General features: G+C 34.5%; 1 protein-coding gene across 1 annotated transcript; it reads left to right on the plus strand.

Moving 5' to 3' along the window:
• The first annotated feature begins 272 nt into the window (after positions 1 to 272).
• Positions 273 to 27474, plus strand: LOC138306959 (guanine deaminase-like). Its single transcript, XM_069247555.1, has 13 exons — positions 273 to 541; positions 4546 to 4637; positions 7108 to 7279; positions 10059 to 10146; positions 10658 to 10760; positions 12513 to 12540; positions 18732 to 18839; positions 20047 to 20154; positions 20385 to 20482; positions 21233 to 21300; positions 21640 to 21789; positions 22583 to 22729; positions 24916 to 27474. The coding sequence occupies exons 1-13, from the start codon at positions 425 to 427 to the stop codon at positions 24990 to 24992; spliced, it is 1356 nt and encodes a 451-aa protein (XP_069103656.1). The 5' UTR covers positions 273 to 424; the 3' UTR covers positions 24993 to 27474.
• Positions 27475 to 27582: the final 108 nt, after the last annotated feature.

Genomic DNA, 27582 nt, shown 5'->3' on the forward strand with positions numbered 1-27582 from the left:
ATAACACAACAAATTCAGATGCGAGTACAGGTGGTACACATTTTGACAAACCATGGTCTCAAGCACGTGACTAAACTCAGGTAAACGTGTGACCTGGCATGACTGGGTCAGCTGTTTATAACACCATATACGGGTACAGGAGAGGAAATTTTAAACTTGTGACGTGATGACGTTTGTAAAAACACAACATATAAAAGGATGAATACCTATTTAAGTGGGTGTTTTGGTTTTCTAAAATGCGCGCGCATCTTTTCTTGTTTGTGTGAAACTGATTGGTTAGTAAGGACAACACCCACTTTAAAGCGTAAATAAATAAGTGTTGTATTCATATTTCCTAATATATTGTCAATTTTCTTTCTGCTTTTTGGATAAAGTCGCCTAGTACAGGATATTTTAATAGCTTGTTCACACCTGACGACAGATCATGCCTGAGCCCAAATTTACAGAAACGTTCGCCATTGTGGGAACGTTTGTCCATTCATCGACTGAAAACCCACTGATAAAGCTTGAGGACCACTGCCTTGGAGTAGCGGATTCGAAGGTAAAGTCATTTTCCTGACTACTAAATGAAATACCTTTCCCATTGCGTTTGATTTGGTTTTGGTTATAATCGTCTAAAAGCAACGGCTATACAAAATAATATGAACAGTTCTTGGAGAAAAAAATCACCAATCTACAACCAGTGGGTATTCTGATATTACCACATGACGGTCTTAAATTCGTGATTCAAGTGACAGCTATATGTTTGGGTCAAACAGGATTATATTTTTCAGTTTTGGATAAAAAAAGAAAGAAGATGACACCAAATAATTAATGTAGCTGGCACTCAAGTCGCGTTTTGAAGGCCTTCATGTGGTAATAGATGTCATATTGTTTCTCCCCAAACTAAAACCTTGCACTTGACTTTCAACATACTGTATTAACCAAAGTGTAAAAGATCTCTACGAGCGGTTAAATATGTTTGACACTCAAATAAAAAGTGATATGCATTCTCATAATGGCAATGACAACTTAAACAGTTTGAGTCCTGGGCCAGATTGGCGTAGCTAAGAGATCATGCTTAAGAGAACTGCATTTGTGTCCTAATCTGCTTCGAAGAATGTTAAGTTTTTTATCACCGTGTAGATAGCAAGGGATTTCTGAAAGAGGTAAGTTGGAGACAAGAGCCAATTTAAAAGATGAGAAAGACATTAATCTTATATTATACTGTAAACCGACTTTCTTTCGCCTACGATTTATTTTCGCGAATTTCGTGATCTCCGCGAAATAATACCTTTCACAATTCTTGCACAATTAGATGGAAAAGTATGTCAATTCAATGTTGAATCCGCGAAATTTAAACTTCGCGAACTTTTTTTGAAACGGAAATCGCGAAATTTAGAAAGCACGAAGGAAAGTTGTTTTCAGTAATCAAGAGCATTCCAAATCCTAAAGAAGTAGAAGGAAGATTGGAAGATAAAGCCTGAAATTAGGAATTTTTACAGCCTAGCTGTTTCTGTAAATAATACATTTTCTATGTTGTTTTACGAACTAATTGAAGTTTATCATTACATTTCTATTTTGCCGAGAATTCAGAGCAAACAACCCACTCTTGACAGGTTTGCATATATGCATGTTGACGTTTCCGTGCAGAAACAAATGTCACCTTGGCGAGTTGGCATGGCTTCACCACATCACTATTTTAAGAATTTACTAGATTCTCCTAGAATATATTAACCATCACCACACACTAGGGGTGACTTACAGGGAAGGTCGTTATTTTAAAAATTCTCCCAGCTGATGATAGGACGTTATTGTAGTGATTTTTTAATTAATCGCGGACAATTAAATTCATTGTGTTTACGATCCAATTCATTTACGCATATTGAAATACTAACAGAATAAAAGGGAAAGAATGACAAGTAAGAAAACGTTATAGGTTATTACCGTTAGAAACTGACAGATACGCGAACATTTTTTCCCCAAAAATTAGTATACTGAAAGCTTAAAATATGGATATAATATCTTTGCGCCATAAACTTTACGATAAAAAATATTACATTAATTGTATTTTCTGAATGCCTTTAGTGCACACTCATCACTGCGCTAAGCTGTTCAAAGTTCATTTTTGTATATACAGTACGCAAAATCGTCAAAAGAATCATTCCACTATCAAAAAGTACATTGCACAGCTGCGCAATATAAAATCTGCAGCGAAGACCAGTTATAAATATCATCTGTTCATGGATTCGATTACTAAATACTACGCCAGGCAGCTGAGGTAATGAACAAACCAAGAATAGATAATTTAATCAGAACCTGGTAGTCCTTACATGACCCTTGTTGTTACTAGGACGTAAAACTAAACAAACCAAACAATTTTAATCAGATTGTGAGAAGACTGACCGTTAATTAAACTTTGACTAGGGGTTTGGTACAACCTAGCCGAACAAAAATGCATGTTGTAGACATTTCAAGTGAATTATATGTAAACTATATTTGTATTTATTCGAATAATTACGCAACTGGACATATGATAATCATTTTTTGATATTAAAAAACATAAAGTGCACTTGATTGTGCAACTTTCTGTATGTGTTATCCATGACTTTCCACGTATACATAAACAGGTGTTAAGTAATATTATCCTATGATTATATACCTCACGGTGTGCATCTAACCTAGTTTGAATTTAATAGAGCAAACAGGAAAAAAATCTATGTCGATGTTTTTGAAATACATGAATCAAGGCCAACTTCATTTTGTTGTATGGCATCTTGAAGTGAATACCAACGAAGGCGTATATATGTAACCCAAGGTTAAAGTGTAATGATGATTGATCCGTTCAGAACTCTAGGCAGGCATTGCAAAATGTTTTGTTATTTATATAGAATATATTTATTGAAGGCGTATGTACTTAACGATAGCAAAAATATAACTCTTAAAGAAAAATATAATTCTTAAAGACATTTAGTATTACAATTTACTTCAAACCTTAAATAGAAAAGATACGATGTAAAATAAACAAGATAAATTGGTCCATCCTCATAAAGCATATCTTTGATGAAAATTTAAAAAAAAAAATATATTCACTGTCCCTTTGGGGATCACCATTTCAACTTTATTTGCTTAATACATTCCGCTAGTCTTCTGCAAACATAGACTTCTTTTGAAAGGAAAGGCGAACGACGATGCAATTATATTATTTTGAAGGATTTACTTTAAACACAAATTAATAATTATAATATAACATCTAAAAACTAAACAATACAAACAGTTGGTTCGTGGTTCGCGATCAATGGTGTGGGCAGGGCGAGGACACATAATCCGTCCTGTTTTGTCGTATACTAACCGTATACTAACCGCAGGTCGGTGATTTTTTTTACTGGATACTCCAGTTTTCTTCTACCATATAAACCAGGCATGCTCTTAAATGATCCGGGCTGTAGATTTGACGGTTAATTTAAACCAAACCAGATACAGAATCAGCGCTCGCATATACCGGTATTATACACTATGTCAAAACACGTGACCGTTTAGGATTCAGTGTTTTGTATCATGTGATATGTATATTACATTTACATAAATGTCTACTGTTAGATATTGATCGAACTTAATTACGGTAAATGTATCTTCTAAATTATGATTACTTTCTCTATCAAACTTTCATCATATTATATTCATTCATATTATTTTGTTATTTGGTCATTTTCAAAACAATGTGCGGTGATTCATTCAGATACATAGATTCTACTCTCATCATTTTCAGAGAATAAATAACAATAATTTATCATGATAAAGTTTTGTTAAAACCGGCTTCTTTATAAATTCAGATCTATAAAATGAAAGTTAAAATGTTGACATTATGTAGTAAAATCAACTTTTGCCAATTAAATTATGCTACACAACAGTAGATTAAAATAATATAGAAATAATACTTCGATCCTAGAACACTCCCGCATCCTTCAAACATATATTTCTTTAAGGGGTTTCTCTTTATCAACTCGATAGTTCACGATACAGTATGTTCGATCGGAATTCAGGTCACGATCACGGTACATGTATTTCCTGGTAATCCTGATACAAATTACAGAAAAAAATCCTCTGTATTTTCCCAAAATACAAATTTTCGTAGTCGCTCTTCGCGTGGGGCATTGTCGCATTGTCGCTCTTCGCATTCGCAATTTGTCGCATTGTCGCTCTTCGCATAGGGCATTGTCGCATTGTCGCTCTTCGCATGGGGCATTGTCGCATTGTCGCTCTTCGCATGGGGCATTGTCGCTCTTTGCGTGTGGCATTAATGTTCATTGTCGTTCTAGCTAGATCTTCTTCGCATACCACACTGTCGCTCTTCGCGTGACTCACTGTTGCTCCCCGATAAAGTGTAAAAATAGTGACATAAATGCTTAAAATGAGATGGTGTACAGTAGTTACCCTAACTATACTGTAAAGTGGGTAAAAATGTATCTTGGGGTGGTAATACTTCACACATGTATTCCACTGAGTAATTTTAAGTACAAATGCACTGGAACTATTTTTTAAATGATGTACGTGTTTATTTTACAGATAGTATTTCTTCAGAAATGTGATGCGAACCTTCAGACGACCCTACTGGACCACAACATAGCAGCCGAGAGTGTCATCTACCTAGAAGACAGGTCAGGTTCCTATCTATGCCATGACGTATATAAATGACCGGTGAATGGGAATAATCCACGTACCACGTGATACCTGATAAGTTGCGCGTGCTTTTGCATTTGTTTTCATGATGGAGTGACGCTAAAAGATTCCATCCTTCGCTAACGCAATTTCAGCGGGAAGATTATAAAGAGTTATGTTCCATCACCACTGGAGACACTAGTACTGCTCTTAACGTATCGGTTATCATGTGGTACATAAATCATTCCCACACACTGTGCTTGATGTGTGATAAACGAAACATCGCTACTCACTTTAGAACGAACATTAGTCTCTGAACATCAGACGAAAAACGTACAAGCTTGTTCTCAATATAATGTGATACGGTGAATATGCAATTCGGTGTCTGAATGGCAGGATGCTCCTGTGAAATACTACTAAATTGATAAGATTTCCTACTTTTAAAAGGAGACACACACTACCGTAGTCTCATCACCTTTGCTGTTAATTCCGTCTTTGCGTACAAGAGTTATCTCCCTTATGGGACGTATTGATTGTGATGTCATTTTGATGATAGACGCTCACGTCACTTTCATTGAAAATATGACGTTACTCTCACAAATACATGACGTCACAATCAATACCTTCCAACAAGGACAGAAAACTCTTTAATTAAAATATGCATAGACGGAATATCATGATGATAGTTTTTTATGAGAAAACAAGTACTGTGAATGATTTATTGGCTACGTACAAAGTTTAGACAGTGCACATACTTTGGTTTTGTTGACATTGTTCTATGATGAAGTTGTTGTTTTCAATTTTTATCATTTTTTTCTTCTTTTTAACATACATAATGGACCTGCTGCAGTAAAATCAACTGAATGAATCACTGCATTTAATGCAATTTGGAGAATCACTATGCAATAACATCAATTTTGACAAATTATATGACTATATATATGTGTATCTTTAAAAAATGTCTTTGTTCGATTAATTGCACTGTTTACATGATCAAAAGGACTTCGTTGGTGAAGCAGAAAAATGTTCTGTATACATGTGGAACACAGTGTGTCTCACTGGCGCCCAGATCTAAAATGCATGGCTTGTCAATGTTTGTTTGCACAACTGTACTGCATGTGAATATATGTTGATGTGAAAATGTGAAGATATGTTGAATTAAAACTGGTCCTGCAGTTCTCCGTGCACATCAACATTTTTTGTTCGATTGATCGGTGGTAATTTACCCTTAGATGCTATAAAAGGACTGACCAATTTACTTCGACTCATAGAATAATTTGACTCATTAGTGGTTCGATAACTAGTATAATATAGAAGAATAAGAAAAGATATGCTCGATATCTCCAGGAAAAAAATCGACTAAGTGAAGTTCGACTTATCGAAATTCTACTGTACACATCAATCATGCCATGCTCTCATGACGTAGAGTGAAATACTTTTATGATTCATAGTTAGATATGTATAAAGTCCTTGTGTTGCGATGGTTTAGTGTATACGGTGTATTGCAAAATTTAGTTTTATACATGTAGTAATGTGAAGTGTCTTGAAACAAATTCAATATTCTTTTTACTTATAAAATAAATCCGTTCTTTGTGTCTGTGTTCTCATCTTATCTCCAATCAGTGATCTTCAGGATCTATACTGTTACATTAGACATGTTATTATATACATTAGACATGAAATGGACGTCGCAATATGTCAAAAATTAATGACGTCGTCGACAACAGTTGTTGCATGTATAGGTGACGTCACGTCTTGTCAAGCAAATGTAAGCTGCCCTTTCCCTATCTTGGTAATAGACATTCCGGTAGTTACTTTTTCCCTATCTTGGTAATAGACATTCCGGTAGTTACTTTTTCCCTATCTTGGTAATAGACATTCCGGTAGTTACTTTTTCCCTATCTTGGTAATAGACATTCCGGTAGTTACCTTTTCCCTATCTTGGTAATAGACATTCCGGTAGTTACCTTTTCCCTAGCAACAGTGGCAAGTTTGGGATAAAGTCATGTCCACTGTACATGTACATTAATGTAGTTCTACATTTGTATGTAGAGTATGATGTTTACCTATTTTTGATCTAGACCTCTAAAACGTCTAAAATAATCTTAGGGCACTCTGGTGGGTCCCAAATTAAATACACTATAGCTAATTCTCAGATCCCTGTGATTTACATACATATTTTAGCGCATCAATGCTTGCTCGAAACACAATTACGTGTACAGTATATGGGCCCAATTTCACAAACAAAATTCTCCATAGAAAGGCATTAATATATTTTAAAGAAGACATCTTCATTTATGCTTTCTTAACTTCCTATGTAATAGGGAATTTTAAGTTAGGAATTCCAAAAAATGTTCGTGAAACGAAACTCTGGTACATATATATAAAGGGATATGTGCATAAGAACATAAAATGAGATAAATGTAAATAAGATGATGATTTTATAAAATAGTCTATCTTATTTTCTAGGCAGTTCCTGGTCCCGGGCTTTGTGGATACCCACATTCACGCGTCACAGTACCCTAACTGTGGCAAAGGTCTAGACGAAGGCCTATTGTCATGGCTACAGAAATATACATTCCCGGTCGAGGCCAAGTTTGCGGATCTCGAATATGCATCCGACACATATTCCAAAGTTATCGTAAGTACTTAAGTATTCCATTGTTTTCCCAAGTTACTATATGATTATAAAACATATCCTTATTATCGTTCCGTTTCATAGAGGATCCGACAACATTCCATTACAGGTCACGTTATGGTGACCTTTATACGAGTTCATGTAATTCACTTTAAATGCATTTTCCCCCCTAGCTACATCAACTGAAAATGACATTTCGTCCCAACATTCATATACTTGTAACTGTGTTATGCTCTTTGGCCGAGATGGCTATAGTATAGTGACACGAAAATAATTGACTTACAAACCTTTTCGTCCCCTTCAAACAATTGGGGGTAAGAATTTAATTTATTTCTCTAATGGGATTTTGTCATATCTTCTATGAAATAAAGTGATGATAAGGATATGTAAAACGGCATTTCAATGACATTGCTCAAGTTGATAATTTTACATCGTATGATGAATTGTTCTCATGTTACACATATTTATTCAATAAAAATGTTAAAATCTTGTATAGTTTGATATCAACTCATGTAGAGTTATTTCTGTATATATATATATGTGTGTGTGTGTGTAAGAAAAAAGTACGATTTGCATAATTAGTAGTTGTAAACTTAATTACAATTTGACAAAGTGTATATGTCAGTTTACGAGTGCTCTTCATAGCTAAACAAAGCGTTTGACACTATAGACATTTTTCTCTCTATACATACACAGTATTACATGTATGTACAGGAGTTTTGAGATAGCAACACGACGTGGGATTTTCCGTCGATTAGTCCCATCATCCGGTGATTGTGACGCCATAAATATCATAATATCGAGATATGATGTTATCAGCACCCGAAGGTGAGGTTAATCGATGGGAAGCCACGTCGTTTCAGTATATCGAAATCGAAGTATTGAAGTTATTATCATTTTGGCAATGTGTGGTAAATGGTAAAAATAGTGATTATAATCGTTATGTTTCATAATCTTTTAACATAATTCTATAAAACTGAATTATGTGTCAATTTGTTTGCATAGTGTCAATTTGTTTGCATAATATTTGTTTTATTACTTTGATATGAGTTTTATATAATTTTTATAATAAATATGTCACCTTATGGTGGCCATTTTCAATTCATTTAACTCTTTGTTTTCTGCATGTGGAGTGTGCATAAATTGCCTTTCAGATAATGTCAGTACTTTTATAGTGGTTTCAATGTGTTTGTTCCTATGTCACGTACTATGACTGGACAATATACCTGTAATTTTTTATCCTAGACTATCCTTTATGCACTTTTATTGAATCAGTGACATCAGCTTTCACATGTACATGTTTATAGTTTATTGTTTGATTCAATAATTGAATAAACTGAACGACCGAACGAACGATCGATTGATCGAGAGGGAGGGAGAGAGAGCGATCGAACGAATGAATGAATGAACATATACTGAGTTCCTTTGTGATTTTTATGGGTTTCAGTAGATGAACCAATATTATTACATTGTAATATTTGCTAGATATCAATGGAGCTATTTTACACGTACCCATTTAGTAAACTGTCGTTGTCGACGGCGATAATTTAACACGGAACAGTACTTACCGATAAGCGGATTAACTGTAATCCGTCTTCTCTATACTGAGTTACCTACCATATAATTACAGAGAAACAAAAATGAAATTATTAAACATCTTCTTTTTACTCAGAGGTAAAAAAAATCTAATCAATTTAAGAATGTTCAGAAAATACAAAACTGTGTTCTATCAAAATGGTTGAAGGTAAGAGCGAAAATGAAATAAATAACGAGGTATTTAAAATATGAATATTTAGTAAGATCCACGGTTTTTGTGATAAAATTAAAATCACAAGTTGTATTTTTCAATGAAACACATGTACACAATGTACCAAGGTGTAATCAAAGCTCCCCTAAACCCTGATTGGCCTTCCCGTAGGTTTACCCTGATGCAAATTTAGATTGTTACAGTGTACTAATACTACACTTACATCTACTTTTGTAAACTTTCTTCCGGATACTCCTGCTTTGATAGATGCTTCCCTAATTATGACTTTCCTACTTTTGTAGGAATTTCTAATAGGGTGCATTTGTCGCTAGTAGCTGTTTCTTTGGGGAGTCCCCTACTTATAGATTGGTTTAAGGACGAGTGGTAAGAGGGAGGGAGTGGGTGAGAGAGAAAGGGAGTGAGTGAGTGAGTGAGAGAGAGAAAGGAGTGAGAGAGTGAGAGAGAGAAAGGAGTGAGAGAGAGAGGGAGTGGGTGAGAGAGAAAGAGAGTGAGTGAGAGAGATAAAGGAGTGGGTGAGTGAGAGAGATAAAGGAGTGGGTGAGTGAGAGAGAGAGAGAGAGGGAGTGGGTGAGAGAGAAAGGGAGGGAGTGAGTGAGAGAGAGAAAGGAGTGAGAGAGAGAGGGAGTGGGTGAGAGAGAAAGGGAGTGAGTGAGAGAGATAAAGGAGTGGGTGAGTGAGAGAGATAAAGGAGTGGGTGAGTGAGAGAGAGAGAGAGGGAGTGGGTGAGAGAGAAAGGGAGGGAGTGAGTGAGAGAGAAAGGAAGTGGGAGTGAGTTAAGGTGAGGAAGTGGGCGAGAGTAAGGGAGGGGGAGGGAGTAGGTGAGTCTCAGGAAATAAATGAATGTTAATGGTTGTGTGAGAGAGGGTGAGAGTAAATTTCGTTGTGTCCCATTAACTCTCTACGATAAACGGCTATATGTACAAGTACACTTTGTAACATTCAATCTTTATCAATATACTATTTTAATTATGACAACTTGACGGGTGATATCATATACGTTTATTTTCCTTTTAGTCACGGGTTATCAAAAATGGAACAACAACAGCATGTTACTTCGCCACTATAGATACAGACGCCACGCTCAGACTTTGTGACATAGTTGGTAAGTTATGATGATGTCATGCAATCAGTTGTGACGTAATCGATAAGTCATCATGATGCCAACTTCAATTCTTATGACATACCGCAAAGTTTCTTTTATTTGTGGTGATGGTCGCTCTCTCCACAAATCTTCAAAGGATGTCTTTACTGTCAGTTTTACTTTGGGAAAGTTAAGGGGTGAATATAATGACAGTGATAGTAACCAATAGAATATTATGGATGGGAAATATAGGTAACAGCCAGTATAACGTATTCGATCATTTATCCGTACAGAACAAGTTCAAACATAAATCTCACTTTGATGATATATTGTGTTCTATGTATGTAAGCGATAAACACTAATTGTCCTTTCCTAAAGGAAATATATCAATTTTTGACAAAAAAACCCAGACCAATTTTTGACAAAAAAACCCAGACCAGAGACAGTAATGTTTTAATGATATATAAGCAAAAAAAAAAACAAAACTTTCTTGTCCTTTCCTAACGGAAAAAAATGTATCCATTTTTGACAGACAAAGCAGGACAGAGGGCAGTAGTTGGAAAAGTAAATATGGACCAGAATTCTCCGGATTTTTACAAGGAGGAGACAACTCAGTCTTACAGAAATACAGTTAGGTCGGTATCTCATTTCAACAGTTTATTCTGGACCAAAATTATTGTATACTGTAGGCTAGATTATTCTGGACCAAAGAAATTGTATACTGTAGACCAGTTTATTCTGAACCAAAGTAATTGTATACTGTAGATAAATTTACTCTGGACCAAAGTGATTGTATACTGTTAACCAGTTTATTTTGGACCAAAGTAATTGTATACTGTAGACCCGTTTATTCTGGACCAAAGTAATTGTATACTGTAGACTAGTTTATTCTGGACCAAAGTGATTGTATACTGTTAACCAGTTTATTTTGGACCAAAGTAATTGTATACTGTAGACCCGTTTATTCTGGACCAAAGTAATTGTATACTGTAGACTAGTTTATTCTGGACCAAAGTAATTGTATACTGTAGACCAGTTTATTCTCGACCAAAGTAATTGTATACTGTAGACCAGTTTATTTTGGACCAAAGTGATTATATACTGTAGACTGGTTTATTCTGGACCAAAGTAATTGTATACTGTTAACCAGTTTATTCTGGACCAAAGTAATTGTATACTGTAGACTAGTTTATTCTGGACCAAAGTTATTGTATACTGTAGACTAGTTTATTCTGGACCAAAGTAATTGTATACTGTAGACCAGTTTATTCTGGACCAAAGTAATTGTATGATGTAGATCCGTTTATTCTGAACCAAAGTTATTGTATACTGTAGACCAGTTTATTCTGGACCAAAGTAATTGTATACTGTAGACCAGTTTATTCTGGACCAAATCAATTGTATACTGCAGACTAGTTTATTCTGGACCAAAGTGTTTGTATACTGTAGACCAGTTTATTCTGGATCAAAGTGATTGTATACTGCAGACTAGTTTATTCTGGACCAAAGTGTTTGTATACTGTAGACCACTTTATTCTGGACCAAAGTAATTGTATACTGTAGACCAGTTTATTCTGGACCAAAGTGATTGTATACTGTAGATCAGTTTATTTTTGCAACAACCAAACAATGCATGGTAAATGACTGAATGCACATATTTCTAATAATATTGATTATCTGACGCTAGTGACGTCACCGGTTCGAGAGTTTGACGTCACATGCGCGGATTGTTACATGAATGGCGTAAAATTCCGCCAAAATTCGCGTAAAGGTACCAGACAGATCGGACGAGATAGAAAAATCTAGCACCGGGTATCATGTGAGATTTCCCTGTCCGAGGTGCGTTACATTTACATAAAGTCGCGATCATTTGTTGAAAATCGTGCATCCATATATGTATACGTTTTTACAATTATTCGCGAAATATTTTAATTAACGCGAAAATGTGTATCTCTCGAGATGACGTAATTTACAGTTTCATATTAATCCAGCTTTCTGTGATTTAAAACATAACAATTTATAGCAATGAATATTAATGAGTTTATGTTTTTGTCATTTTAGCTGTGGAATTATTTTGTAGACGAGGGATATTGATTATCAGTCTTTTGAGAAATGATATATACGAAGTTTTTTCTTTATTTTTAATTCCAGTTTCCTAGTAACCACAATTTTCAGCCATGAAAGTATCAACACAGTGATAATTTCATTATATTTAATACACAGTATATAACCATCATACGATATACTGTAAACAATACCATCAGAAATGATGGATTTGGTGAATCAAACTTAGGAAAAATTGCTAACATTTATACCATAAATTGTGTAAAATTAACTTGAAAAGGTATCAATTTATTTCATTCATTCTATTCTTGAATCTTTAACAGGTTTGTCCAAGAAGTACTCAAAAGGAAGGTACGTTTAGCCTAATACACAGAGCTTGTCGCCAGTTCATTACCTTGATAAATAATACCGAATAACTGGTTATTTTCGTGCGTCAAAAATTTCGCTATTCTCATTTTAAAGACCAGAGAAGAACAACAAATTGATACAGAAATAACAATTCGCAATTAGGGTATGAAAGTTAAAATGTATCAAAATTATCATTGAAAATTTAGTGACTTTGTAATTCTCCAATTCTGAAATCACGAAAACATCGTCCATGCGTAGATTACCCATTATACAGTCCTATTAGAAACAAAACTGTTGTACTGTATACATCTTTTTTGTGGTTGTATAATTTCACGTGTTACTTCCTTACAACTTTTTTACAACGGTTTATATTCGTGATTTGAGTTGTAATTTAAACGGTTTTTTTCGGCGACTTATTTACGCGAATTATAAAGATACTCCACCGCCGACATAGCATAAACGATACTCATCATTTGAACGTTTATATATAATTTATTCTGCTTTTGGTGCATACGCAGTCTGTACTTAATTCCATACATATAGCATAGCACCATGGATTTTTTTCGGGACGAAATTAATTATTTTTAATATTTTTTAGCTTCTTATTTTAATTAAAGATGATATTATCTTTAATTAAAATAAGAAGCTTAAACTTTTGAATGGTGGCAATGGTGTAAAGTAAGCAATTTTTGTAAATGAACAAAAATAATAATTCTTCTCCTAAAGTTTGTAACAGAGAAAAAATATCGTTTGTCAGCGAAGGGACATCTTTATTCGTACACGAAAATGAATTGATTCACAGTAACAATAACGTGTGAGTCGGTCCACAAGACATTATCCTTTTTAGGTCACTTGAACAAATCTTGTGATAAATTACACACATGACGAGAATAACTTTCAAATTACTTGGTGGTAGTATTTTTAAGATGAGTTTAGAATTACCTTCAAAGATGAATGCATTACCGTATGCACTACTTATTGAACTTAACGTAGTAGTATAAGAAAACCTATTCATCCCTACTGGTACATTTAAACTCTTCTTGTTCTAAGGCCTGGACAGTTTATTGTTAAAATTTAGGGTTAAATGAGTCTATATACATTATATGAAATGAAATATGTTAACAATACCTCATGCAATGTCTAATTCTTAAGCTTATCAACTATTCATGTCACGCACAAACATTTTAGACTTTAAAGGCCCACTACCTTTCCGAAACGGTTTTTGATTTTTAAAATGGGAATGTAAAACGAGATTAATAATTTTGTCGAGTGGCAAAAGTTATTAACTTAACGTTAATACTACACTTATTATCACCTCCTAAACAATTTAATTAAAATAAATAAAATGTTAATTTTCATAACGCGGGTCGTCTTATGTTTTCCCCGTCGTCCTAAATACCGCGCGGTAGTTGACTATCACTGTGGCAGACGGTAAAACAGCGAAATGACTCCCCATTGTTATCATATATTACGCAGGAAATTTTGCATATGTTTGGTGTTGTAACCTCATCTTAGGCCATCGGTATATATTTTCTGAGGTAATTAATGTTTTTAAGAAATCTTTATATTTTGCTCCGGACAAACATTTTAGACTTTAAACTATACCTGGTTGAATATATAGACCTGTTTTATTCTTACAATGTAGGCTATCTCTATATTTAAGTTTTGATGAACAAAGGCTGCTGTATACTATCAACATAAACATAAGTAACAAATACTGAACTAACACAAAAGAAAATCCCTGTTTCTGATGAATCTAATACCTTTATAATTACATATAAAAATGTAAACATGTGTTATTGTAGACCACTGCTTGGTAAACTGGTTGGACGTACAGTGTGTACGTAGTTGAATGCAATAACATAAATATAATGTTTTTGGTAGTACTGCCAAAATTAAATTTGGAGATCTTAGTAAATTTGAAAATATATGCCTTTAACGCATTGTAATTTTATAAATAATGATTATAATAACTTTTGTTTGGTGCTGCATGACCTATTAAAGTGAACAGTCGAACAAGGATGGCTAAAGTCGGTAAAAATGGTATGAATGTATCCAGTATAATTTCTTATGGAATAGAAAAATAAACTTTCTCGTCAAAATCTGTCTGCGTACGTAGAAATTAATTTAAAGTATACGAATGCTAAAACGTCCTCCCGGCTGACTATGTCCGTGGTTACATTTCCACGCAGCCTCGCTTTCAATGCTTTCAACTTTTCTTTATTTCAATGGTCAGAACTGGGAAACGTAAGCAGAACTTGACCGTTGTATTAATATGTGAGAACTTTTGGAAGGCCAATGAACGCATTTAGACTGGTTTTCTTTGCCCGACTATTCACTTTAAAACTTATACTGCAAACCAACTTATTTCTGCGTCGACTTACTTTCGCGATGTTATGGCTAAATATTTTTTGCGGTAATTCAATTTCACGATTTAGAGTGACAAGGTTCTTTATCTAAGCTTGATATTTTTTTCGCGACTTCTACTTGCCTGTGAAAGACGCGAAATTTATCACACGCGAAAACTAGTTCATTTACAGTATTTCACTTGTAAGTAGACATACATGTATGGAAGTTATTGCACATATTTTAAAGACTAACTCTTTTGTGTGTGACGTGAATTATTGTAACTGATATAAAATATTTTCGGGGTCATTTTTATCCTGGTGTACTGTGTTTGGGGGCATATCGTATTTCTGTTTTGGTGATGAGATGACTTGTTATTGCCATATATGTACTCACCCGTCCGCCTGACACAGATTTCCATTTAGAATGCACAACATTGATTGTGTGCATCGCCGGAATCTACCGTGCAAGATGATATAGTAGATACATTTCTTGCCTAAACTACCATTTGGTCTTATTGCCATATATGTACTCACCCGTCCGCCTGACACAGATTTCCATTTAGAATGCACAACATGGATTGTGTGCATCGCCGGACTCTACTGTGCAAGATGATATAGTAGATACATTTCATACATCGAAATTTCAAACCTTTACCAAGCTAATTTATACTCTAAAAATGTATATATATGTAGTTTAAAAATCGGTCATTTGTAAAATAGGTGTCACAAACTTTGTCCTCATAAGTAATTGAATACACAACAAGCTTTGTTTACAGACACGTAACGTTAAATGTACTACATTCCAATTAACTGTTCTCACTCATCTGTCCATAGCTGCGATCGCGTGAGACAAAACATCAAAATTATTAAGTTGTTGTTAGCTAAGGAGGTTAGTAAACAACAACAGATACACTGTACCGCGGTCTTTACTTTTGTACAAAAACCTTTTATAAAATGCGGAAGATTTACTTTCTTCATTGACGAAGGATTGTTGTTGTTGCTGTTTTTTTTTTTTTTTTTTTTTACAAAATAAGCTGTTAAAGCATCGGTACCTTTCCGAAACAGCTTTTGATTTTTAAAATGGGAATGTCAAATTTTGTAGAATCGCAATGGTTATTAACTTAACGTTTATATTACACTTACCGTCACTTTCTGAGCAGTTCAATTACGTATTGGTTGTCATATTTTGACATGCATTGGCGTTTAGCATGCATTGGGTGTTCTAGCATAGCCAATGATAAATATGCTACACATCATAGTTTATAAACATGGTAGTTTTTGCTCCTGCTTAGCGCTCAGCATCAGGAAGTGGGACGACTTGTTCGCCCGTTGTCAGTGTAATGTGACCGGGTGTGGTGTGCTTTTTGTGTCTTCGACTGCTTGCTTCAGTGATATAGCACTATAAAATGGGCACGAGTTCCACTATAGAAGAAGACACAACACGAATATTTACAGTCTCCCAAAACACGCACCTCGCACACAGGACATTACACACACTGGAGACCGTCCTTACATGACCCTGGCTGTAAATAGAACGTAAATATAAAAAACCACACCAAAGAGTTCCTTACATCATTAAGGCGACATGTAAACTTGTTTATTCACTAAAACGAAAAAGCGATAATTGTTTCGCCTGATCTAGGATACATGTCATCTTTTAAAAATTAAAAATCATAAAAGTATTAATTATATAACATAAAATAAAATAATGTCAGTATACACGTACGCCAACACGTAAATAAACTACAGTGATACACATTTGTACTGATATTTTCATCAAGATGTCCGGACAAATAAACAACAATAGTATAGATAGGTACGACATTCGACGCTCTGTATTTTTTTTAATGACGACAATTATGAGGGACAGATCGTCTGACTACTCTAACGTCTATTTTTGGGTGGTTACATGATAGTGATTCATAGGGCGAGGTCGCCATCTGTCAGAGATTCATAGGGCGAGGTCGCCATCTGTCAGAGATTCATAGGACGAGGTCGCTATCTGTCAGAGATTCATAGGGCGAGGTCGCTATCTGTCAGAGATTTATAGGGCGAGGTCGCCATATGTCAGAGATTCATAGGGCGAAGTCGCCATTTGTCAGAGATTCATAGGGCGAGGTCGCTATCTGTCAGGGATTTATAGGGCGAGGTCGCCATTTGTCTGAAATGTAATTCATTAACGCTTTTAACATTTCTAGAGGTTTTACACAAGCACAATGACGTAAAGCGACGTAGAGACATGGCTGACATACTTGGGATGTCGTGTTACCTTATTTTAGGTGTAAAAAGGTCCTTGGGGGATGCACACTAGACCGTGACATTTGACGTTTTACCAAAATAAACATAAATAACTGTAAATTTATTTTAAAGTATCTCAAAACACATATAAAAAATGGATTTATCTCGTAAAACAGTCTTTTTTATATATTTGTTCAAATATTATCAAATTAGATGATATTATACCCTTTCCGATACCGATAACATTTTTTTCCCTGTTTTGTTAGGTTTGTGTGAGAGCATCTTAAATGAACTTATTTTTTGAAAATATTATCTCATTCTTTTCATGTAGTTTCTTCAGAAAACATTCCAAATTCTTGTTGGTTCTTTTCTTTTCTATGAGTACACTATAGCCATGCAAGCAAGAATAAAATCCTGGATTAAATTACCTAATTACTGGTTACATATGCATGGGAAACGATTTAACTATTGAAACTAGTTTGCAATTCTATATGGCAAATATTATGTTGCGTTTTAAGGTAGTATTCCAAGGACATTTACATTATTAATGACTACTTTCTCATGTTTTAACGAAAATTCTCCATAAATAGACGGAAACGGTCTACAGACGGAATACATAAATAATTGTAGTGGTATACTAAATGGTAGCTATTTATTTATTCTAATCACGTTCTGATTTAATAAAACGTTGTTGATGTCATCTGCTTCCTAGTATATGATTTCAATGCTATTAATCAACACCATATCGGCCTCAGATGTCATCTGTTAACAATCTGGTACGGAACGACCTTGATAATGTGCTTTCTGATCATCATAGTCTATACTCTCTCAGGAATGGAATGTTCTACCCACAGGTTACAAAATTTTATGATCCCGAGTATTTTACAGTTACGATATCCAGCCATTTTGAAAAAATAGTTCGATGAAAACAGCAACTACAAGTCCATTCTCCATTCATGAAAATTGCGTTATGTCTTTAACCGAATGCTTTTTATGCGTTCTTCATAGTAAAACCAGCATGGTTTCTGAAAATAAACGTTAATTTTTTACTTCGAAAAATAGTAATTTTGTTGATACGGTGAAGCCACGACGCTGTATAGCACGGGTAGCCATGTAATATAGTATCAGGCGACACGAGTATTGCAGGGGATAAACCAGTGTTACATCTGTAGATGTGAGAGAAAAGACCTGATTGCATTATAATCAAAGAGTTGGCATCCGACAAATGTAAGCCATATCCAATAAATCCGGCATGGAAAAATAAGATTACAAAAAGGCTGACAAACGTATAACATACTTACTGAAAACATATATATTTTCGCGTGCAATTCCAGTTCGCGTTTTTCGCGATCGATAGGCATCGCGAAAAATAATAGCCGCGAAAATGTGAAGAGCACATTGGCACATTGAATTATATGACTCAAAATTGCGAAATAAAATCGTCGTGAAAAAGTCGTCAGGCATAATAAGGCGAAATCCAGCCGCCGCGAAAATAGGTTTACTAGATTTACAGTAACAAAAGAATGGATACCAGCAAAAACAGTTTGTCGCGTAATTATGATTCCGAGGTGTCTTTATGGTAACCAGGATTTATTCTTTTCATTGTAGTACCAACTTGTGAAGCCATGTATCACACCAAGGTTTGCTATCACCTGCTGTATGGACCTAATGAAACAGTTAGGACAACTTGCAAGGACACACCAACTACACGTGCAGGTATCGCCATTAATGTTCTACTTTACGAATTCATTGGCTCACCCGAGGTCACATGACTACTTGCATTTATCACGTGCAGGTATCGCCATTCATGTTCTACTTTACGAATTCATTGGCTTACCCGAAAGTAACATGATTACATGTACTTGTCCTGGATGTGTGTGTGTAAACAAATGTTTAAAATGGGACATAGACACGAAAAATTAACAATTAATGGAATACTTCGAATATAACATATGAAAATATTCTGAAGGTATTTACATTTTTATCTTTTTTAGAAAGATAATCATTATCGACTGGTAATTTTGATGTATGTTTTTAAAGAAAATTTAAAGGGACAATTCATTCTAAGAGAACATTAAAATTTGTACATATATCGGAAAAACCCAGTTCTAATGGAATTTAGATCAGTCGGTTTTACTGTGATGTGCCTGAAAAGCCCATGGTGGTGACATGTGTGTGAAATTTTCAAACTCGCTCGCTGTCCGCCATTACACATTGTGGTCGAACTTCTTGTATGCCGAACCCTGTCCCTTGCTCGTAGAGTAATGCAACTTTTGTCTATAACTGCTCAAATCGCTCTGACTATAGTTTGTTTACCTTATTAGGTGAATTATCTTGCCTCAAAATCATTTTATCACCTTCGCAGTGGTTATGTAGTTCATTTGTTTAACGTGCGTGACTTTGGCTCGGGTATAGGTACAGCGCCCATATTCTACCTGCTTAATCGTATTGATCAACGATTTGATATTTCAACGATATTAATTAAAATACTTAACAATGACGTGGAATTTGTCAATGTTTAACGTTATTTGTTTCATAAGAAATATAGAACAATACATTTATACCATATTTCACTTCTTGGTTATGTAAAAGAATTAGCCTGAGTGAATTGTCCCTTTAAAACATGTATGCGGCCACTTCATTAAAGAAGTGAGCCAATGATCGCCTCTCAATTATCTGTTTATTATTCTGTGGTAAATACCAATCCCAGTATTAGATATACAAACAGACCTTCACAACATTGAGCATTTAATGCAACCTATATTGTCATATTTTCGCATTATACTTGAGACATTTTGTGTGAGGAATTGACCGGGAAGCCCTTTCTATAATTTTGGCAGGAGGGCAAAAATATCTTTTTAACCTTGATCTTAATCATTGATTATGTTTGAGTATCTATATAGGTATATTTCTTTGTACTTAGACTCATATATGCGAGACAAAGGATGAATGTAATATGGTACAAAAGCTATTCCCAGAGAACAAGTCTTATACAGACGTGTATGAAGAGGCTGGTCTACTTACTCAGAAGGTATGATTAGGGACTTATTTGTTCTATACGGAATCCAAATTCATTCATTTTAATGCATTTTAAAAGCAATGCGACATTTTTTTTCATTATGAACATGCACAAACAAAGTTCACATTTTTCCTAGATATTCAACAGGGTACGTATGCTTAACTAGTATATAAATCATTTTTGCAAAAATGAAGTTTTAATCCTATTTCATTTCAAACATTTTTTCGATGTCCTTTCCACAGACTGTTCTAGCTCATGGCATATACCTGTCAAAGGAGGAGAGGGAACTTATCAAAAGACGTAGATCAGGAATATCACATTGTCCAAACTCCAATCTTTCGTAAGTGAACATGTGTTGTTCAAAACCCGAATTATTTCTGACATGGAAATTTTCGCTTATTCTACTTTAATTAGTTTTTGGACCAAATTAGTTCGTTCAAATTTGGTCTACTGTTGTAACATACGGATGTCTATAATTTGACACATCACATGCTTCAATGACAGTTACCATGGAAACGTAATGATTTGGATGAACTGTGTTCAGGCCTGTTTTATTTTGGTAACATATGTATAATTTGACATATCGGATGTATCAATAACATGTTACCACGGAAACTGTGGAGACGTTTGATTGGTAGGTTCTCACATAAGGGATAGCGGTGGGAGGTGTTGGAATAAGTTACCAATTGGTTTACGAATAAAAAGACTATAGATGCATTAAATCAACACCGCAGTGTGAAAGCTGACTTACTTATAGCTAAAATACTTATACGTGAAATATTTCCCTATGAAAATTGTCTGAAGAAATAAAAGAAACACTGGTCAATTTGGGGAAAATACTTCAAGAACTAAGAAAAGAAGATAGGCACAAAAATAAATCAATTTTTGTATTCGAGACACATTTGTTCAATCTCATACACATTAAGAAATTAAATTGAGGTATTTTTAATCTGATAATATTTTTTCACCTTTTCTTCCGGAATTTTTTTTTTATTTGGTTGGGCGAAATCTACCTTTAATTCTAAACTTGTGTATCTGAATACTTGTACATACCCTTACTGATTTACGGTATTGTATTGTTGCCTTTCAGGATACGGAGCGGTTTGCTCGATGTCAAGGACTGCTTTGAAGATGACATTGCTGTTGGTTTGGGTACTGGTGTGTAGAGTGTGGATCCATCTTATTCCAAGTCAATGAATGAATAGCATTGAACCTTAAAATTGAAGTAACGGCTATGTCACCAGATAAATTCCAAGTCACCAAGTCAATGAATGAATAGCACTGAACCTTAAAATTGAAGTAACGACTATGTCACCAGATAAATTTTAAGACAAGTGAAATTTAGGTTGACAACCCAGCTCGGGTGTATATTGGTAGCCAAAACGGTACCTCTTAGGATATTGATGAGCCAATAACGCGTCTAGTTCAGAATCGTCTTAACTATTAATTATAATGCCCAGTTATCTAATATTTCTTTTTCTGTCACACTTGTTACAGATATATCCGGAGGCTACAGTCCTTCCATCATGGACGCTATGAGGACTGCTATAAGCACATCCAATACTATCGCTATGCAACGGGGTCCAAGTTACACTCCACTCGACTACAAAGATGTGTTCCGAATGGCTACACTAGGTGGCGCTAGAGGTATTTATTGTTAATTTTAATCGTTTTTTGCTTTTTTATTCAAATATTAATGAAGAATATTCGAGAGCTCCGCCGAAATTTTGCATTAGATACAAAACATGATTTAACATTATTATATCAAAAAATAAAATTAAGGAAAATGTAATACATTTAAAGTGTAATTCATTACTAGCTTTGTTTATCCTACAGATCAAATTTTATGACATTAGACACTCATGATTAAACGTACAATTTGCATCCTCAGTCACGATTCCAATATTGTGAATATTTACGCCTGTCGCTTCCTTTAAGATGCTCCACCGCTGACGAATGGTATTTTTTCTCTATTAAAAAACAGGAGCATACGAACTATTATTTTTCTTCAGTTACAAAAGTAACCTACTTTACAACACTACCAACGTAAAGTTTGAGCTTCTTTTTCAACATAAAATTATTGAAAATAATTAATTGCGTCCCGAACAAATCTACGGCACTTAGCCCTACATGGAATGAAGTACTGATGCATGTACCAAAAAGGAAATAGATTATTTCATATGCATTTTTGTGTAAATTAGACACATATATACACGGTTAAACAGTTATTGTTCAAATGATTAGTAACGTTTATGCTCTGTCGGCGCTGGGACATCTTTTAAAGTCGAATGATTATTGTCATTGGAGGGCATCATTTTCATTTTGAAGGAAACAAGCCTTGATTCTGGAATATTAAAAACCGACATACATGTCCTTGGCAATTCAAATTAATCATGAACACCATAGCAATATAAAATCTATGCTCTTTTTCTTTGTCTAGTGCTTGATATGGACGACATTATTGGTAACTTTGAGGTAGGGAAGGAGTTTGATGCCCTCATTATTGACCCCAAGGCTCCAACCAGTGTTATCGATGTCTTTGAGAATGATACTATTGAGGATGTTATACAGAAATTCGTCTTCCTTGGTAAGTATTATGACTTTATAAGGATATTTAGGATATGTTGTGTCTACCTTGGTAAGTATTATGACTTTATAAGGATATTTAGGATATGTTGTGTCTTCCTTGGTAAGTATTATGACTTTGTAAGGATATTTAGGATATGTTGTGTCTTCCTTGGTAAGTATTATGACTTTGTAAGGATATTTAGGATATGTTGTGTCTTCCTTGGTAAGTATTATGATTTTGTTAGGATATTTAGGATATGTTGTGTCTTCCTTGGTAAGTATTATGACTTTAGGATATTTAGGATATGTTGTGTCTACCTTGGTAAGTATTATGACTTTAGGATATTTAGGATATGTTGTGTCTTCCTTGGTAAGTATTATGACTTTAGGATATTTAGGATATGTTGTGTCTACCTTGGTAAGTATTATGACTTTAGGATATTTAGGATATGTTGTGTCTACCTTGGTAAGTATTATGACTTTATAAGGATATTTAGGATATGTTGTGTCTTCCTTGGTGAGTATTATGACTTTGTTAGGATATTTAGGATATGTTGTGTCTTCCTTGGTAAGTATTATGACTTTGTTAGGATATTTAGGATATGTTGTGTCTACCTTGGTGAGTATTATGACTTTGTTAGGATATTTAGGATATGTTGTGTCTTCCTTGGTAAGTATTATGACTTTGTAAGGATATTTAGGATATGTTGTGTCTTCCTTGGTGAGTATTATGACTTTGTTAGGATATTTAGGATATGTTGTGTCTACCTTGGTAAGTATTATGACTTTATAAGGATATTTAGGATATGTTGTGTCTTCCTTGGTAAGTATTATGACTTTAGGATATTTAGGATATATTGTGTCTTCCTTGGTGAGTATTATGACTTTATAAGGATATTTAGGATATGTTGTGTCTTCCTTGGTAAGTATTATGACTTTAGGATATTTAGGATATATTGTGTCTACCTTGGTGAGTATTATGACTTTGTTAGGATATTTGGGATATGTTGTGTCTTCTCGGTGAGTATTACGACTTTGTTAGGATATTTGGGATATGTTGTGTCTTCCTTGGTAAGTATTATGACTTTGTTAGGATATTTAGGATATGTTGTGTCTTCCTTGGTAAGTATTATGACTTTGTAAGGATATTTAGGATATGTTGTGTCAACCTTGGTAAGTATTTTGACTTTGTTAGGATATTTGGGATATGTTGTGTCTTCCTTGGTAAGTATTATGACTTTGTGAGGATATTAAGGATATGTTGTGTCTTCCTTGGTAAGTATTATGACTTTGTAAGGATATTTAGGATATGTTGTGTCTTCCTTGGTAAGTATTATGACTTTGTTAGGATATTTAGGATATGTTGTGTCTACCTTGGTAAGTATTATGACTTTGTTAGGATATTTAGGATATGTTGTGTCTTCCTTGGTGAGTATTATGACTTTGTTAGGATATTTAGGATATGTTGTGTCTTCCTTGGTGAGTATTATGACTTTGTTAGGATATTTAGGATATGTTGTGTCTTCCTTGGTAAGTATTATGACTTTGTTAGGATATTTAGGATATGTTGTGTCTACCTTGGTGAGTATTATAACTTTGTTAGGATATTTAGGATATGCTGTGTCTTCCTTGGTAAGTATTATAATACTCCGCAATCGATGCAAAGTTAAGTTAATTTTTTTTTAGAATAAATGTATTTAGATTTTAATTCCTTGATAAACAGACGGACGGCTGATTTAAAGCCGCGGTCATCCTATCTCAGAATACACTATACCTCGGCATTGTTGTCTCTCATGTTCATATAACACAATACTTGGTATTCGTAACTTGAAGTGTGAGTGTATTAATAGAAAAATAATGAGATGATGTCACATCAAAATTTCCAAAGTCATCTGAATGTGACATTGATCGTTTTATCTGCAAAAGTATTCAAAACGGATTTTATTGCATACTCACTGTCGTATGTATATAATGATATATAGTGATATTAACACCTGAAATGTCACATAGATTTAAGCACCCTATTATATTTTTTTTTATTTGATGCACTTACATATCTAATTATTTTTATTTCGTGTTATTTGTGGGTTTTTTTTTAAATTACACCTATATTATGCACATATAATGTTTGAACGAGGAGTATAAATCATCTTAATATTTACCTTTAAACGTCAGTGATGATTTTTTCACCCAATGTTGATACAGGTGATGACAGGAACATATCAAAGGTGTTTGTCGCCGGACGTGACTTATCGTTGGAGAAAGTCGTCGTCGAGCAGTGATTTATTCCGTGGCTTGTAGTTCTTATGATTGAAGAGAATTAATATCACATGTTCACCAGCATTGGATCCTCAAACATATCATACTAACGAGAAATATTAAAAAAGGTTGTGTGAGAAATGGGGATAACTATACACTGGCTTTGTGAAAAATGTGTAATGCACATGACTTGTGAAAATGGGAAATATGGAGGATGTGTGGAAATGGGAAGTACGAGGCGGGGGATGAGAAATGGGAAATACGAGGGATTGGCGGGAAATGGGAGGTGCGAGGGATAGGTTGGAAAAGGGGAGTACGAGGGAAAGGTGGGGAACGGGAAAAACGAGGGACACGTGGGGAACGGGGAATACGAGGGTGAGGTGGGGAACGGGAAAAACAAGGGTTGGGTGGGAAATGGGAAGTACCAGGGATTGGTGGGAGAAATGGGAAATACGAGGATTGGTGGGAGAAGTGGGGAAAAGAGGAATTGGCGGGAGAAATGGGGAATACGAGGGATTGGGGGAAATGGGAAGGGAAATACGAGGGAAAGGTCGGAAATGGGAAATACGAGGGATCAGTTGGAGAAACGGGGAATACGAGTGATAGGTTGGAAATGGGAAGTACGATGGATAGGTGGAAATGGAAATACGAGAGATAAGTTGGAAATGGGAAATACGAGAGATTGGTGAGAGAAATGGGGAATGCGAGGGATTGGTGGGAGAAATGGGAAATACGAGGATTGAGTTGGCAATTGGAACTACCGGGAAGTGGGGGGATGGGAAATACGAGGGATTGGCGGTAAATGGGAAGTACAAAGGATAGGTGGGAAATGGGAAATACGATGTATAGGTGGGGAACGGGAAAGACGAGCGTTGAGTGGGAAATGGGAAGTACATGTACGAGGGATAGGTGCACGTGGGGAACGGGAAATAAGAGGGGTGATTGAGAAAAGGGAATATGGTGAACTGGTTAGAAACGAAACATTTGTGGAATTTGTGAGAAAGTTTGAAAAAGAAAAAACAAGGACTGCTGAAAAATTGTAAATACGGCAAAATTGATCATGTGTACGGGTGTAATTATAAGATAATTTTAATTAGAAAATGTGACGATATCAGTCTAACGAGAAACTTTTTATGCTTTAAATTTTTTTTCGTTATCAATTCAAAGTGAAATTATATTAATATGAAATTTAATAGAAATATATCGGACACTATCAAATAATGACCAATTTATGTTACTTTTTTAACTGAAATATACAAAACAATATAGGATTCCTTGATAAATGTCATCGATTATTTTTCTATAAGCTTGTTATTTATTTGTAAACCGGTGTGCATTGTGATCTGTTATTATTGTTGTTGTTATTTGTTAAAGCAATGTACTCTATTTTTGCTGTTGTTTGTATGGAGAACACAGCTTTCTGATCGTTTTTTTTTTCTTTCGTGCCTCAATAAAAAATAAATCGTAAATTGTACGAATTCATGACGTCATTGTGTTGTCACAATTGGACTACTGTAACGTTATATATTGACCATGTAAAATTAATCTTTTTATAAATTAATGGAGTCGCACATTTTAAAGATGGTTTTCGGAAGTAGTTTCAACATTTGATAATGACATTGTTGTCTTTTAAAACTTCAACGGGTTGCAAAGAAAAAATGTTTGTAAGTAAATCCGCTACGCTATGTAAATTCTTACACTAAACTTTGCATTTTGTTTTTTAAATTGAGGTAAAACCATGTTTAATTAAGTAAATAATCATCATATTGTTTGGTCACCATTGAAAGACTCAGTATGATAAATTAACTAAAACAATGTGTATTTATACAATGGTGGGGATAACATTTATATACATTGTATTGGTAAACAAAATATAACAATAGTACATTAATTTATCATTTATATTTAAAAATTAAATTTCGACAATTTAATCTACTGTTTAATATCAAATATTCGAGGTATAATATTGTAGAATCTATTTTTATGTTTTAACGACATGCTTTTCCTATTTCTTGTTTGCTGTACATACTTAAAGAGGGAGATGAAGAATGATGACAGTTGTATAACATGAAAAATTCATTATGTAGAAGGTCTTTGCTTTTATATACCATTCGAATCATTGTTTTAATCTGCCAAACACGACTATTTCTCTCTTAACCACGAATATATGCATCCACGAAAATATGCATCCACGAAAATTTCAGTATAGTTTTTATTTATTAAACAGTATACCAAACATTTTCCTACATGCATAATTATTTCGATGAACGTTTGATTATACTTTTTTCTTTCTTTCTTCTTTTTTAAAGCGAAATGAAATTTGTGTTGTATAGTTATAAAAAGTTTATGTTGTACATCACCTGTATTATTGAAAAATATGCTAGTTTATTGTATAACCGTACTCTACTTCATATGTGTAACATATATATAATGGCTTTTCTAAGATGAAATAACAAGCTCTAAATCCTTTGTTACGAGTTTGATAATAAATCATGCTTAATGTTACCATGTCGCTGGCGTGTTTGTAAATGTAGTTTGAAATTATCACTATCTTTTCTGATCAATAAGCAGCATTGTTAGCTGAAATGAAGTAATACATATTGACAAGATTGT

Source organism: Argopecten irradians, chromosome 14 (assembly GCF_041381155.1).
Source record: "Argopecten irradians isolate NY chromosome 14, Ai_NY, whole genome shotgun sequence".
Classification (NCBI taxonomy): Eukaryota; Metazoa; Mollusca; class Bivalvia; order Pectinida; family Pectinidae; genus Argopecten; species Argopecten irradians.